The sequence below is a fragment of the Eurypyga helias genome, unplaced genomic scaffold (assembly GCF_000690775.1).
Source record: "Eurypyga helias isolate BGI_N326 unplaced genomic scaffold, ASM69077v1 scaffold7987, whole genome shotgun sequence".
NCBI lineage: Eukaryota > Metazoa > Chordata > Aves > Eurypygiformes > Eurypygidae > Eurypyga > Eurypyga helias.
The window spans coordinates 125,852-141,455 of record NW_010263654.1 but is presented as its reverse complement, the minus strand read 5'-3'; the positions used below and the strand labels follow the sequence as shown (position 1 = coordinate 141,455).

Sequence of the window (15,604 nt, the reverse complement as noted above, 5' to 3'; positions counted from 1 at the left end):
GGCTCCCTGGGTGGGAAAAATCCCCAAAGGTAAGTGCCTTGGCCTCATTCCACCTATACCTGCCTTTTCCTAGCCCCGCTTGCCCCAAGGCCGCAGCGAAAGCCTATGTGCAAGCCTTCAATCGTCTGCCTGGGTAGCATCTTTACAATATCAGATTTTAATGGAGTAATACGGTGAGGTCATCGCAGCCGGCTGCACTTTTATTTCGGCGCGGTCGCTATAGCAGCGAGGGTCGAAACAAAACATATAGTTCACCAAAGCAAAGTTTCCTGGCTGACGGCGTTCATTTTTCTTTATGAGCTGACTTTGGAAGACAGTGGAGCGGCAGCTAATGGAAACTCAAACGTCTTTCTCTCTCTTCCCTGTCTGCTCCTCTGTCTCCGCAGCAAGTGAGATAAAGGTTAGACATCTGGTTCGGATCTGCTCTGTTTAACCGAAGAAAAGGTCTGCTCCTGCCGTCCCATAAATCATCCCGCAGCTGGAGCGCAGTCCCAGCTATTTGCTGGGGCTGTTTACCCCGCCACATCCAATTTAACCGTGGGTTTTGCTTTTGGAAAGGCTGTGCTTTCCAGCGAGCTGCCTGCTGCCATTTTGTGAGCGGTCCCCGGCGGCTGGGCTGGGGCTCTGGGCTGAGGAATTGCCATAGATTTAAAATTGTCTTGGGATTTCAAGCCACCCAGGATGCCAGTCTCAGTGTCAGGCATGCTAGCAGCAGTCTGCTCAGCTTGCGGGAACAGTGCTCACTTGTGGTGAGCTCCCTGCAAGATGCTGCTCCCCAGGAGTGAGCATCCTGCCCCAAAGAGCTTTGGGGCACCCAGGGTCTGTAAGCAAATGAGCCCTGACAAATCCCTGCAGAGTTATAGCATCTTCCAAATCCACTTAGCTTATCATCGCCTTGTTTCTCAGAGGTGTAATGATTTTAGGGTTGGGAGATGTGTTATTTCCACCTCACAAGCAGGAGGCTGAAGCCAGAAGGGATGAAGGGTAGGGCGATGGCCACACAGAAAACCCGTGGCCAAGGAGATGCCCACGCTTGCGTCTCAGTTATCTCAAGATCCTTTCCCCCAGGCTCAGCTGCTTCACGTTTATCTGCATCTATGCCAAAGCACTTGGATACAGTCCTAATTTCCAGGAATGCTTGGCGTGGAAGACATCCTTTTTCTTCAACTCTTGACCTGGCAGTGTCAACACTCGCAGTGTAGGGCACTGCTTTGGTGTGGCGTTGCTGGAAAGCCCACTCGAACTGCAAGCAGCTAGGCAGGTACACGTGTACATCTATATACTGGCTTCTTTTACTGATGTAATAAACTTAATGCTGGCTCGTAAAATGTGTCAGAGCCACTTTGCCTCTCCTTGTAAAGGTTTCCCAAGAAGGCTATGATTAAATGCAAAGCTACAGCATTAAGAGAGCCTAACCAAGAGTCAAATGCTTGTGCTATCCTAAATTTAAGGGTCTGGCTGCTACGCTTAACTCTGCTGCATGTCCGACTCTTCATTTTTGAGATACCATCAGTATCGTAAAAGGTGATGTCTCTGCTCTGGTGTTGAACCCTGTGGTTTCACCAGCAGACTCGTAGCTCACGTGCATCCAAGGGCAGTATGTTCATCCAAAATCCTCTGGGTTTTGATATGGGCAGGTAAGATTTGAGGCTGGCTGTTGCAAGAGCCACGTAATAGTTTGTCCCAGGGACTCTCACCCTTTAGGAGAATTGCCCTAATTCTCTGTAGTTTTCTGTAAACAGGTTAGACAAACCTTTGCAGGGCTGAATTATGTTGGGTTGACCCCGCCTTGGAGACCCACATAAATTCCAAGTAAGTCTGGGATTTAATGCTTTGTCTTCAAGTCCGAATGCTAATTCTCTCCCTGACAGCAGAGCCACCGGGGTTTACTTTACCAGCAACCCTCCTCACAAAGTATTTCACACTAAGGTTTCCCAGAGGAAGCTACAAAGTCCTACATTCCCTCCTGATCCACATTTCCTATTAGGAGTGGGTCCTGGTTGTGTAAATGTGAGTTCTGCTGCTTGTAAGGATTCCCAGTGTTGCTTGACAATACCCGCATGGGGTCAGAAGGTCATAGAGACCCCATAACGCACTGTGTAACTGGTACCTGAGGGTTTCTGAAATGGCACATCACACCTTGATATAGGCAACTGTATCCCACCCCTTTGTCTGTATCGATGGTCAGACATGCCTAGTGTGGCTTTGAGGTGCCTTAGGGCATGAGTCCCACAGGTGAGTTATGCTAAAACGTGTGGCCAGGCCTACCCAAAAGACCATGTGAGCAGGCCGGAGGAGGAGGAGAGTTCCAGGTTACCTTACCCTCTCCACTGACTTACAGGATGCCTTGGCAATTAGCTGAAGTGATGTAACTGTTGTGGTCTGGCAGTGAGAGGTGCAGTTTATAGGCAGTGATAGTATCTTTATTAGGCTGATGTGCCTCAAGAAAGCAGGCATCCAGGCACACAAGTCCTTTTCAGGCCACAGCCCGAGAGTCTGACAGAATCAGCCCAACCATAGGACATGTCCTCCAGCAGCTCCCTCAGGGCTCATGCCAGAAGGTGGAGAGACTTTCTGAGCAGGGTTAGACCACAGACCAGGTCTGCACCAGGAGACGGTGCTCCAGTGAAGCTTGTTTCAGAGCGTGCCCTCAGCTTATGGGGAAACGCTGCTCTTGAGCTCAGCGTTTACATCTTTGTTGTCACCCCCAGGCAGGGGCGGAAGACTGATGCTCTACCTTTTCAAGTTGGGGGGGGAGGTGGTGTTAGTGCAGGAGTTTTGGATGGGATGTCTTCTGAAAGGATTGTGTGTTCTGAATCACAGCACATACAGCCTTCACATGTGTCTTGAGTTCACTAACACAGTGCCCATGTTTCTTTCAGGACGCTGCAAAGCCACCGTTTCACGAAGAGATGGGAACTATTAAACCAGAGCTGATTTGACTGAAAAAAAGGCACATTAGGGGAGCAGCTCCTCCGCTGAGGTGAGAGGCCTGGCGACTGGGGAGGGGGATGCCAGCTGGATCAGCATCACAGGGGTGCTCACAAATGGTGAAGGCCACCCCAAAGTGATGCTGGGGCTAACCATCGGCAGCCGGGAGCGGAGCACGCTGCTCGGGGCTCTGCCGGGCTGGGCTGAGCTATTTTTACTCCCGGTCTGGTCCCGCAGCCACGCTGGCAGATGCGCTCCCAGCTGCAGATGACTTCCATGTGTAACCCCCGCGGCCGCTGGCCGGGGGCCCGGGGCGTAATGTGCTTCCTTAAAAGGCTCAGGAGAGGCAACTGTGACGCCCTGCAGCCCTGGGGATGGGAGGGGATGGGGGCCCCTTCCCAAGCTGCCTGCTCCAACTCCCCAGCATGCTGTGAAAGCCCAGGCTGCGCCCTCGCATCCCAAAGAGCTGCACCATCCATCGAGAGCAGTTTTCCTGGGAAACGAAGGCAGCACTGGCGCTGGGAAAACCCCTCCCGTGCTGCAGAGGAGTGGGAGGCCGGAGGGAAGGATGATTCGCAGGTCGTGTTAACCCAGCTGCAACTTTTATACCCCGTGAGAACAAAAAAGGGGGGGTCTTCCACACGCCCCGGTGCACGGTAAAACACAGGGCAGGCTGCTCCATCCTTCGGTGCGGCCACAGCTGAGTGTGGCCATTGCAAGAGCCAATTATAATGGTAAATTAACAAAAGTTACTCATTCTTCCCCTTTTTTTTTTTAGATGAAGCCCTCATGATGTGCTCGGAGAGGGTGCCAAATGAACAGCGCAGCGTCCCAAGCATGGCTGCCAGGGCTCGCGCCCTTTTTCAGTCAAGCAGCATCCGTGATGTCCCCAAGCCCTGCGCCAGTGGGTTGGTACCGGTGGGAAATTTTGGGGTCTGGGCTGCTCCGTGTGCCAGGAATGGCATAAAAGCTGGGACACCCAAAAATGTAAATCCCCACGGGGACAAAGCGCAGAGCAGCCCTGCATGCTCCCTTTGCCACGATGAATTTGCAGCTCCAAATTCATCATTTTCTGCTGGGGGAAATTTAGGAGCTCAGCCCCACAGCCCAGAGCTGCCCTGGGGAGGGTGGGGGGAGGTTAACCTGCTTCATGCTTTTAGGGGGACTTTTTGGAGGGGCAGGGAAACATGTGCTGGTTTTGTGAATTTTAGCTTCAGATAAGGACAGGAGTACCCCGGGGTAAAACCGTCATGGCTATGGGCAGCAGAGTAGACACCTAGAAATGCCCCTGGTGTCATGCAGGTTGGAAGGTGACCTCTAGGTGCCTCTGGTCCAACACCCTGCTCAAAGCAGGGCCAGCTGAGGCCAGGATGCTCAGGGCCATGCCCTGCTGAGTTTAAATTTCTCTGGGAGGGAGATTTCACCCCCATCACCTGAGACATCCCACTCTCCACCTTTTTCTAAGCTGAAAAAGTCCAGGTTACTAGCAGCATCTCAGAGATGTCCCCCTGAATATCCATACTACATCCATCCTCCCTTTAAAAGCCACAGGGATTTCCCTCCATATAAATGGTTTCCAGACCCTGGAACCTCACCCCACTGATGCCCACCATGGCTTTTACAAAGACAAAACCCATGAGTTTCTCAAAACCTCCATTAGACTTTATTTAAAAGTTCTTTGTATAGACTTCCTGACACAGTATCCACAATAAAAATAAAATCCCCCTCCCTCCCGCTGTTCCCCCCCACCCCAAATTGCTTTGCTTTGTACTTTATAAAACATACAACATCAGAAGAATGCCAGAGGCACCTTACACCACAATTTAAAAATTTGTTCACTGAGGCCTTGGTCCCAGCAGTGCATTTGCATTCGGAAACTTTGCTTCCTTTCCCTTGCTAGTTCGGTTGGCCACGTATGTTACAAATGCATACAAGAGATCTAGTTTGACATCTAATCCAGCAAAAGGAAAAAAAAAAAAGGGAAAGGGAAAAAGAAAAAAAAGGAAGAATGAAACATTGACTGCTTATCAGAATTAGCTACTCTCTTACACGAAGGTTTGCCCTGTAAATTTATGCTCAGTTATGAAAACGATAAAAGCAAGCACGTAACAGTTGCAGTGAAATTATTATTGGTCTCATTTTTACGGTGCCTTAGACAGGCAGACTGCCAGAATGGGAAAGAAAGGGTCATTTAGAGACGTGTTCAGAGACAATAACAATCTGCCATTAGGTAAATATTTGGTAATGTTGAAGCTATACAATACAACCCGGACACATGTAGCACTCAGTCCACAAACAGATTTAGCACCATATTGATAAGGTCGTGCAGCAAAACACTTTCTTCAAGGTTTGCTTGGAAGTTAAAAGCATGAAATAGTACAGTGCAAGGTAGTCTATACCCTTAGCTTCTATAGGGGTAAGGTGGCAACGGCTGACGCTCCCGGCTGTCTCAGAGGTATGGGTTGACAGGTCGCTGGCTCTATGTTCCCATCGATGTCACCACGCCAGGGTTGATGTTACCTGAAAGGGTTTGATGGAGAAAGGGAAAATAAATGAGTGTTTTTCCACGCATGGGAAGCTGTGTGGAATATTGAGGGAAGATAAATGGAGTTAATGGCCAGGGAGCTATGGAGCTCAGAGCACCATAACCGAGTTCACTACAGCCATGCACCAGACTGGAAATGCCAGGGACTTGCATTTCCAGGGAAACTTCCATGGACTCCAGCCACTCATAAGCTGCTTACCAGGCATGCAGACAGTTTCACATTCTTTCTGCGTGTTAAATCTGTTCTTGTTGCCCCCGCAGTTGCCGTACCAGAACCGGGCACAGCTCTTGGTCTTGAGGTCATAGTACCATTTCAGTACAAATTCCCTGCAGGTCCCTTCATCTTTTTGCAGCCAGCAGATATCCGTGACTGTGGGAAAAAGCAGGCACAAGAAGAGTCAATAAGAGCACTCCTGGGTGAAACACAGCCTCTCTGAACGTATTTGCATGGCAGAGAAATGCCTGCGAGCAGGGCCGGCATGCAAGCTTAGAAAGAGCAACCACAGCATAGGTTTTGTACGTCTCCTGTGACTAAATCAGTCTGCAGAGTGAAGGTCTGTCTTTGGAGGTTACCAGTCCTGATCCACATGCCCTCGGCCACATTGCTGTCAGGCATCCACAGAGTGATGCTGAGATGAAGGAGTGCTGCATGACAGCGATTGTCTGCAAATCCCCTGGGTTTGCAGGAAATGAGTTGGCAGGTCTCAGAAGTGGAAGAGGACTGGCTGGGCTGCAAGGGAAAAAGTATTTGCACCATCATTTTCCCATTAAAATTACTGGCTTCCCTTGAAAAGAGAAGTCTTCTATGTGAAGATGCTCCTGGACCTACCACACACTGCCCTGTGGCATTCTGCATCCCTTACTGGGTGAGCAGGGGACAAAATAAGAGAGTATTGGATGTGTTAAAATGAAATCATCAAGTACGTTTTAAAAAATAAAGTTAAAAAACCCCTGATATTAGCCCACTGATTTAACATCAAGGCATCCCCTGCACACAGGGTATGTGTGCTCAGCACGGCGTAACCATCAGCCATCGTGGTTTGTCCTGGAAAAGCCTTGTTACCATATCCCTGAGTAAAGCAGATCCCAAAAATCTCTGATATCACAATAATTGCTTCCATTTATCAATAGTTCAGCTTGGAGGTGCTGGTGTCCAGCCTTGGGCATGCATAAAAATTGTAAAAGTCACCAGTGAAACAAGTATCAGTAAAACAGCCAGCACTGAAAACTGAATGGGGGTGAGAGGGAGTCAGATGGGCAAAGTGTGGCATTCCTCTTATTAGAGGGGTATTTGCAACTAGGCCCTTTTTTTTAATTAAGGAGGGGGGAAAAAAAGTAATTTATGATTTTTTTTTCCCCCAAACGCAATGATAAATCAATATATGGTGAGTACAGCAGCAACGAGTGCCGGGGAATTTCAAACCTGGAAGTTGTCTTTGAAATCTTGTATTTGAATCATGCCTTATGTAAACCAAGTGCCAGAAATTAAGCTTCTAAGAGACTTGTCTGAAACTGTGGTTAACAGCCCCAAGCCTTCTGTAGTCCCCTTCTGAATCCCACAGGCTCCCCAGAAATAGCTCTTTGCTAACACCAAAGGTGCCTGAACTAGCTGTGATCCTCTGACTGCTCACATGAAGGCAGGATTTTGTAAGATCAAGAGCTTAATGCTGGTAAAAAAAAAGTATATTCACTTTTCTATGATTCTGCCTGTTCCAAGCAATAAAAAAATAGTCAGCCACTAATTTCAGGGACCTAAGAGATCTTACCGGGTCTCTGTCCTACCAAAACCAGAGCCCCAGCACACCCACAAATTAATATAGGAAAGAGTACATGGATATAGGGTGAACGTATCTTGCCAACAAGTTTCTTTGGGGTCTGATGAAAGCAAAAGGCACACTAAACCCTTCCAAAGTTTTCACGGGAAGAAAGGCACAGAAGCTTATCCCTGAAATCCTGACTAGAAAGTCGGTCTGGCAACGGACCCCAGGCAATAAGAAAGCCCCGGTGGCGGGTTTACTTTAAAGGAAATTGCGGCTGGTGCTGGCAGCTGCCCAGAGCCCAGGAATGCTGCAGCGAGCCTGGGATGCTCCTGGGATGCTGCCGGAGGGATGCGGAAATGCCCAGACTAACGTCAGACCCTGCCAAATGTCTAAACCCTTTCTGACCACTCACTTTAATTGCATTTTTCCCCTCTTCTGCGTGCAGGAGACTCTCCGTGCCGTGAGCGACCGAACAGATCGCTGCCAGAACAACGAAGGGGTCAAACTCAATTGGTCTGTGCTGCGGTTGTGACAAAGATGGGGCAGTAGGTTTGAGCAGTGGTTTTGTTGTTTAGATAGGAGGAGCTGGGAATATGCTGTTTCCAAGTGAGGAGACGTGTCTGAAGGGGCTCTCCTGCCCATCGTCCTTTTCTAAATGCAGCTTTTTGAAGCAGGATTTCTTTTTTAATCTCTGTTTTAACTTGGAATTTGAAATCAGTGTTGACCTTCCAATTCAGCTTTGTTTTTAGGCTCCTACAGCCAAAGCTCCTCCATGCCTTTGGCAGCCTCCTTGCCTTTTTCTATTTTTTTTTTTTTTCAAAGTCCACCTCCCTTCTTTCCTACCTGCCAAACTACTGAAAGCCAGCACATGTGAATATAAGAATGACTCTACCCCACGCACCCTTTTGGGACTCCAACCAGTAATCAAAACATTCAGCTGCTAAGAGGTATAATACAATTTTTCTCTGCATCACGGGGTCCAGACAACCCTGTTTTCCCCTCTTTCATGCCCTTGAAGAGTGGAAGCAGCTTCAGGAACAGCAGATGCACAGGAAAATTCAACCACCACTTCAGAAGCAGATCTGGCTTCAGGAAAGCTGCTGAAAACTCACTCGAATCATGATTTTTGGTTTGCTGGCCCTAATATTCACTCTCCAGTTTCAGAGCACCGTCAAACACCCTCAAGCAACTGCTCTAGATGAACCACTAAATGGCATTTTAACCCAAACCTCCCCTTAGCCCCTCCCCCCCAAAAAAACAAGCTCAAAACAGAATAAATGAAACAAAAACTTATCTCATAATTTTAAAGAATTGATGGAGAGCAAGAACTAGGGAGCTAAAATGTGGTCTAAGCTATGACTGGCTCTGACAGGTTCAAAAGAGGGAGGCAGCCACCGTAAGATGGGGTTTTAATTCATCCCATGGAGAAAATGTGCCTGGGCTCCCCAGTTGCACTTAGATTTAATTTTGTCATGGTAAATAATAATAATGATTATGAGAATAATATTATTAAAAATAAATAATTAAAGGTTATCACTGCATTTGAAAGGCTTCAAATGGGAGGTGGATCTGGTGCACGTTTTTGCACCCAAAGAGCCCAAAGGTTTGGGAGATGTGCTCGTTTCTTTGTGTTGCACCTGGCTCCAGTACCTGGTGTGGGCTGCACTGAGAGCCCAACCCAACACCCAGCATTTTAAAAGCTGAGCTGCATGTGAACTCCCATGTCTCTTTTTCCATGGTGGATTCAAGCTCTGATTTTCAGGAAATGGAAAGAGAATAAAGTGGTGCATAGAGCGGGGGACGCTGGCAGGGCGGGCAGAGACGTGAGCATCCCTCCAGGGCCCCTCAGTTGCTTTTCTTGACTATCTGCCCAGGGCAGAATGATGCCAAGTTCATGAAATATCACTTTAGCCTGAACAACAGTTGCTGGAAACATCATCAAGGCATGTGACGATGATCAGATGGGGCTGGTCTGTGGGACGAGGCTGGCAGAAACACACACCCTCTAGAGAAAAAAACACCAGGGAGGCTTCCCTGCTCTGTGAGGATGAAACCCTGCTCAAGATTGAAGCTACAGGTTTCGGCATAAGCCACGCTCCTTCCTCTGGCTGAAAAGTCCTCAAACTGCAACCGATGGATCTTTGTCCATGATGCCTGTCTGTAGCCCAGGCAATCTCCCTTTGCAAGCAGCTGCTGCCCCAGGCATCGCCGTGGCTGGTGGTGGCTGCCTCCTCGCTCGCCTGCATGTTTCTGCAGGGGCACCCACAGCTGGAGTCAGGCTTTGCCAATAACAAAGATTCCACAGTCTAATCTAAGGAGCCCAAAATACACCTAAGGAAGTCAAATGGGTGGGAGGGGTCCTTAATTTGGCTTTTTAAACCCTGTCATGTCCCTACAAGGATTAAAGCCCTGCCGTTAGGTACCAGAGCTTGCTTTGCTCCAAATTTTCCCTCCCATCCCTGCAAAGGGTTCTGAAACACTACTAGTGGGGGAGGCTGCTATGATAGCAAGGCTTTGCTGGGGTCAGGTTCCCAACCCAACCCCTTGCTGCACCAACTTGGTTGATTGCAAGTCTCTATTTCCTTCTCAAGTCTTGAAGAGGTTTGCAAACACAACCCCTTAATCTCAGAATCTCCTTGAGGAGAGGAGGTCATTGCCAGTTTCCCATGGGCTCCTCCCTCAACCTTGACATTTATCTTGTAGTGCAAAAGGCAGACATCTGCACACAAGACCCCAGGCCTGTGGAGTAGTTTTCCATCAAGTCTTTTGGTTACAGGCAGTGAAACGTTCGCGATTCTTTGCATCTTAGCAAAGGTACACCGCTGAGGGGGGGGCATTGGGTAGTCATGCAGCAACAACAGAAACTGCTCTGGGACCAGTGCCACGCTCCAGTTCAGCAGCCTCACGCTTCTCATGAAATCCAGTGTGTGATTGTGCCTCAGGGCTGTGGTTTGCATTCAGGTCGCACAAACACAACATGTCCCAGTGTTACATCTCGCATGCAAGGTGAATTGGTCATGCAAAGCAGATGGTAGGGCATGGTCATGTCAAAGAGCAAATGAAACCAAGTCTATGCGACTGATGATCTTGTATTGGACAAGCTTGGCTGCATGCTATGAAATGCTCAAGGTGAAATAATGCATTTGCTTTGGTTTGTGATTATTATTTTGTCTTGAGGTGTTACCTGATGGTAAACTTTTCTCAAGGGGTGGCTGCTGCATGGCTTTCTCGGCTGCTGCTGGAGGAAAAAGTTCATGGGTTTGGATTTGAAACGATATTTTCTCTGCAATCCAAACATTATTTGACAATATAATACAGAAGGATTAATCCCCACGTGGTACTTACATGGTTTTAAGCATTTGCTAACGCACTCAGCTTCGGCCTCAAATCTATTGGCATTACCACCACAGCCACCATACCAACCCTGGCTGCAGATCTTGTTTTTGTAGTCAAAGAACCACACAATCTGATAGTCCTTGCACTGCATGCCCATGTCAAAGTCCAGCAAGCAAGGGTCTGGCCAATCTGCATGTCAAAAGGTGCAAAGGTTAAGTGACTCTGAAAGGGTTAAAAGCTGAAAAAGCAAAGAGATTGAAAAGAAAAAAAAGAAACTAAAAAGCCCGGTACAGGATTGGTGGCATTTCCTGCTCGTGTGATTTCTTTTGCTGAATGCAAACCTTCACAGACTCCAGCCTGCCTCTCCCCATTCTTGATTTCGTCGCACATCCAAGCCCCAGATCCCTGGATGAATGTGGTGGCGGCCCCTTATTCCCCGCTGGTGCACGCAGGATCGGGCCCTCACGCAACCTCCCCCCGTCTATGCTCCAAGGTATTTGTCTTGGCAGTAACTTTTAATCCTTAAGTGTGTTTAAAGGCAAGGCGCACCTGCTAGACTTTAAGGCTTGATGAGGATTTAAACGGATGTTCCTTTCCTGCCCAGAAATGATAATTTAGGTCCAAATCCCAAAGTTTTTATTAGCATAGATAGGCCATGCGTGCTAGCAGCTGCTTTGCCATATAAGGAGGGCAGACTTTGGGACTTCCTCCGAGGTCTGTCATAAGATTTGCACATGGGTCTCTCCTGTTGCACCGAGAACTGGAGAAGACTCGGCTAAACAACCCATCCCAAATCCCCTGCTGTGTTTCATGTCTTTAGCCTGCTGAATAAATTCAGATTAGCATCCTCAGGGAATGTTTCCCCCAAATTGCCGGCTACCATAAATCCTCAGGCAGAGAGGTTTGCTGCAAGTGGATCAACAAGAGGAGCTGAGGTTGAGGTCTGCGCTGAAGCACATCCGTTTTCCTCCGGGCAGACCAACGCAAGCCTACACACCTTGTTTCCAAAGGGCTGGCGCACGAGGGGTTAAAGAAAGCCATGGGGGTGAGTGTCACCTGGTGGGGACAAGCCAGGTGAAGGCTTCAGAGGGGATGTCAGTTCCAGGGAGAGGGACCAAATGAGCGGGGATGCATGGGAAGGGTGAGATGATGGGACATGCAGCAAGGCAGAAATCCTGTCCAGCACAAGATCTCGGCCCCTCCGCTGCAGCAGGCTGCGGGGGTACCAGCAAGCCAGGCACGAGGTTCATGCTCAGCCCTTCCAACACCAGCAGCCAGACCCCGAGAGCAGCTTTGCAGCTCTTGTTGGCTGAACACACTGAGCAGCAGCATCTCCTCACACTCTCAAGTCCCCGCGGGAAGAAAACGAGCCGCAGGGCAAGCAAAATGCTTAAAGAAAAACGTAAGAGTGATGATTCAGGGATGAGGTTTGGATGCCAGATCCTTAGTCGGTGCCTGCGACAGGGCTGTGCTGCTTTGTGAAGCCTGAGAGCCCTTCCAGACCTTTGGAGTGAGGGTTGCAGCCTGGCCCTTACGGTACAACTGAGTGTAATAGCTGGGATAGGCAGATGGGTGAAACTGGGGGGGTGGGGTGGGGAGGGGGGGACCAATTAGCCAGATTTATGCAGATCTCTGGCACTAACTCCCCTGCAATCCCTGTCTGTTGGCCAAGCCCTTGTTGAGAGCTGTGTGCTAAGTCAAGGAGCCAAAACCTACTCTCTGCCCCAAACGGGGAGCGAGAGTGAGAAGCAGCATCAGGTGAAGTTCTGCATCCACACCGCATCTCTGTGTGCGAGAGAGGCCATGGGGCACAGCTCATCTCCCATCCCCATTAGAAACAGGACCTGGTTGGAGTCCCCCGTGAAGATCACAGTGACTTCAGGGGTCTCTAGATCCAGCATGGGGCAGACACCCCTCCAGTACAGGGCTCAGGTCTGCATGGACAGGGCGGTCATCTAGCTGCTGATCTGCTGGCACTCGCAGATGCTTTGGTGCTAGCGGGGCTCTCAGAAAGGCCACGTTGGGGGTAAGGCAAGGGGAAGACTGGTGCAAATGGCCAGGCTCTCGGTGAGGGTCCTGGCAGAGGCTCGCAGATGCTTTGGTGCTAGCGGGCCTCTGAGAAAGGCCACGTTGTGGGGCAGGTAAGGGGAAGACTGGTGCAGATGGCCAGGCTCTTGGTGAGGGTCCTGGCAGAGCCCCCTCCCAGCCCACCATCACCCCTACTCACCGCTCTCGGGCCCTTCCAGTGGCTCGGCGTTGAGCATCATGTTGGCCAGGGACACCTTGGGCTGCGCCGGGGTCTCTGAGGGGAAGAAGCAGCGGGGTCAGCCAAAGGGAAGGGGATCTGCAACAGCACCGTCATAAACAAACTCACTGGCCCCAGCTCCATCATGAGGGAAGCACACAAGTCGCAGGAGTCAAGTCTGGATCTGTTTACCCTAGCGCATACATTTCAGAAGTGTTTATTGGAGGCAGCTGACGGGATGAGTAATCCACAACCGCCCAGCCACGCTGGGACGGGTTCACCTTTCTCTCCCCAGCCGGCACCTCCGCTGCACGGTCAGGCTCATCCTCAGGGGTGACTGTGAAGGAGCACCCCCATGGCCCCACAGGACTCTGCTTGGGATGGCCCCTGCTCACCCCACAGCACGCAGCTGGGGGGCTTTAGAGGACTAGACGTGGCCTATTAATGGCTCCTCTGGCCTTAGAGAGGGCAGGGGAAAACCAGGCAACCTCCAGGGAGCAAGTAGTCCGTGATGGATCTTCTCTTGTTCCCCTGTAGCCCTCAAGGACTGTCCGTGCACTGCACACCTCTCCTTGACCACACTCCTACCATCCCTCTAGGAACTATGTTGTTGAGGACTGTCACCAGGAGATGAAAACCCTTGTGATGGAAAGCAGAACACGGTTCATATTGCACTGTGCCCTGCACGACTGTGCTATATTGCATCATGCCTCTTCCCAGGGCAGCCCATAGCTTGTTTTCCATGGGCAGGAGGGGGCAGAAGGGTTGGATTTGCTTTTCTCTGGTGGACGGTATGGGTGTGGGTAAAGAGGACAGTGCTGCCCATGGTCACAGCTTGTAGGCACAGGTGGCATCACCACTGCCTGCCCTGTTTGTTCCTGTTTGAGATTTACTGTATGGGAAAAATGCAGCTTCCCTGGGCATCGAGAGCTCCAACTCAGTGCAAGCAAATATTTCTTCTACACACTGATATCTTTTCTCAACATTTTTGTGGGCACGTTTATTACTCGCGAAGGTAAGAGACTTCAGACCTGATCCAAACCCACTGAAGCCATGGGAAAGGCTCTCCGTGGGCACTGGAATTGGCACTGAAGTACCAGAAGAAGCCAGATGCAACACTGGCAGGACCAGTGCAAACTTCTCCACACCACCAAGCCAAGTCACATCTACGCCAAACTATATTAAAAGAAAATTGGCTGTCTTACATAGCGACTTTTGGCCATGCCAAAGGGTTTGGTGAGGTTTACTGGGCACATGGAGCTTGCATCCCCAAAGGACGAAACCCTCTGTTTCATCTCCTCTTTGTGGGTTTTTTTGGATAATATAGTATGCGAATCAGGTGACTATGGAAATGACGACTGGAGAAGCAGCTTTTCTTGCTTATTTTGCAATCAGTCTGCTCTCAATTTACCCTGTTTAACCCTGTTTGACTGTTATTATTAATTACAGCAATGCCAGCTGGACTCCACCAAGACCCATTGTGCAAAGCCTCCTGCACACACCATAAGACAACGCCCCTCCCCAGGACGAGCTGTAATTCTCCCGCAGTCTGTGTCGATTTAACACCGCTGAAGTGTCAACCTGCGTTTGCCAAAGGAGCACATTTGCAGCCTTTCATAACCAGGTCCTGCTGCTGGTCAGGAGGATGCCAGATAGGCAGTGACACGACTGAGCATTACTAGGGCTGGGATCATTGGTAACAACTGATTTCCCATACCCTACATGGGGTTTTTTCCATTTTTGTGTCCATTTTATGAGAAAATAGATGCGTGTTTTCCCCAAGGGTACTTACTGGTGCTGAATGTCCCTGTGTAGGTGAGTTTGGGTTGGGATTTCTGGTAGCCGGTAATGACGACAAGGTACTTCTGTCCGCTTCTGAGTCCTCGGATGATGTGCTCGGTGCCGGTCAGGTTTTGCTTCTGCACGAGAGAGTGGTCATGTGCCAAGGTGACAGTGATATCAAAAGCGTAGGTGTTGTGTGGCTCGGGGCTGGCCCAGCGCAGCCTGGCACTGTTCTCGGTGACGTCTGTGATCTGGATGTCATGGGTCTTTGCTGCAATGCAAAAATAAGAAGCACTAAGCAAGGACTTGAAGAGGAAAGGTCTTAAGGAAAAAGTGTCCCAGGGCTGTAGGATCTCCTTCCCGGTCCACAGCCAGCTGTGGCATGTGCGAACCAGCTTGTGACTTTGCTGTCCTGGATGCCCAACCCAGAACACTGCAGGGAGGCTTTTTTTATTCATAGGCTAGATGATTTATCAAGTGGTTTATTTCCTTTTTAATAATCTGCTGCAATCTAGCAAACCAAAGCAATTAACTGTAATGACATTTACACAGTCTGAAATGCGCTTCCCAGCACAACTTTCCCAACAACTGTAAACGTGTCCAGCCAGCTCCTTCTCTAGGGTGCAATGAACTGCTGCAGATCTTCAAGCAAAACCTGCTCAAGGTCAGACATAACCTTAGACCTCAGGTTAAAGAAGCCATTAGGGAAAGGTTTTCCAGCTATAGCAGAGTACTGGATGAAACCTTTATAAACACTGCTTGGAAGCAGCAGTGGAGCAAGAAACACCCAGAGTTGTTTCTTCCCCGCAAGCTGATGAAAGCATGAGCCTTGAAAAAGCTGATTGCTTTTATGTATTGCTTTTTATTTATTATTTACACAGGGACACGCATTCACTGACTGGTTAAGTGTCCCTGTGCTTTGACACATGTTCTTTGTTACGTGTTCAACTGGTGCAGAGCTGCCTGCACCCTCTTGCTCAAACACATGGGAAAACTCCTTTACAC

At 49.5% G+C, this 15,604-nt stretch overlaps 1 protein-coding gene across 2 annotated transcripts in view; it reads right to left on the bottom strand.

Annotated features, from left to right (window-relative positions):
- Positions 1–5,065: 5,065 nt before the first annotated feature.
- The window catches only part of COL6A3 (collagen, type VI, alpha 3), a 53,114-nt gene continuing 42,575 nt past the window's right edge, over positions 5,066–15,604 (bottom strand). The window contains exons 40-44 of one of the 2 annotated variants that reach the window (XM_010156121.1): positions 14,610–14,870; positions 12,800–12,874; positions 5,676–5,846; positions 5,406–5,451; positions 5,090–5,324 (exon numbers count right to left, since the gene is read on the bottom strand). In XM_010156121.1, coding sequence (XP_010154423.1) covers positions 5,411–5,451; positions 5,676–5,846; positions 12,800–12,874; positions 14,610–14,870 — 548 coding nt within the window. In that variant the 3' untranslated portion in view covers positions 5,090–5,324; positions 5,406–5,410. Of the gene's footprint in view, positions 5,452–5,675; positions 5,847–12,799; positions 12,875–14,609; positions 14,871–15,604 lie in introns of both variants that reach the window. The other variant, XM_010156122.1, reaches the window with a different exon arrangement.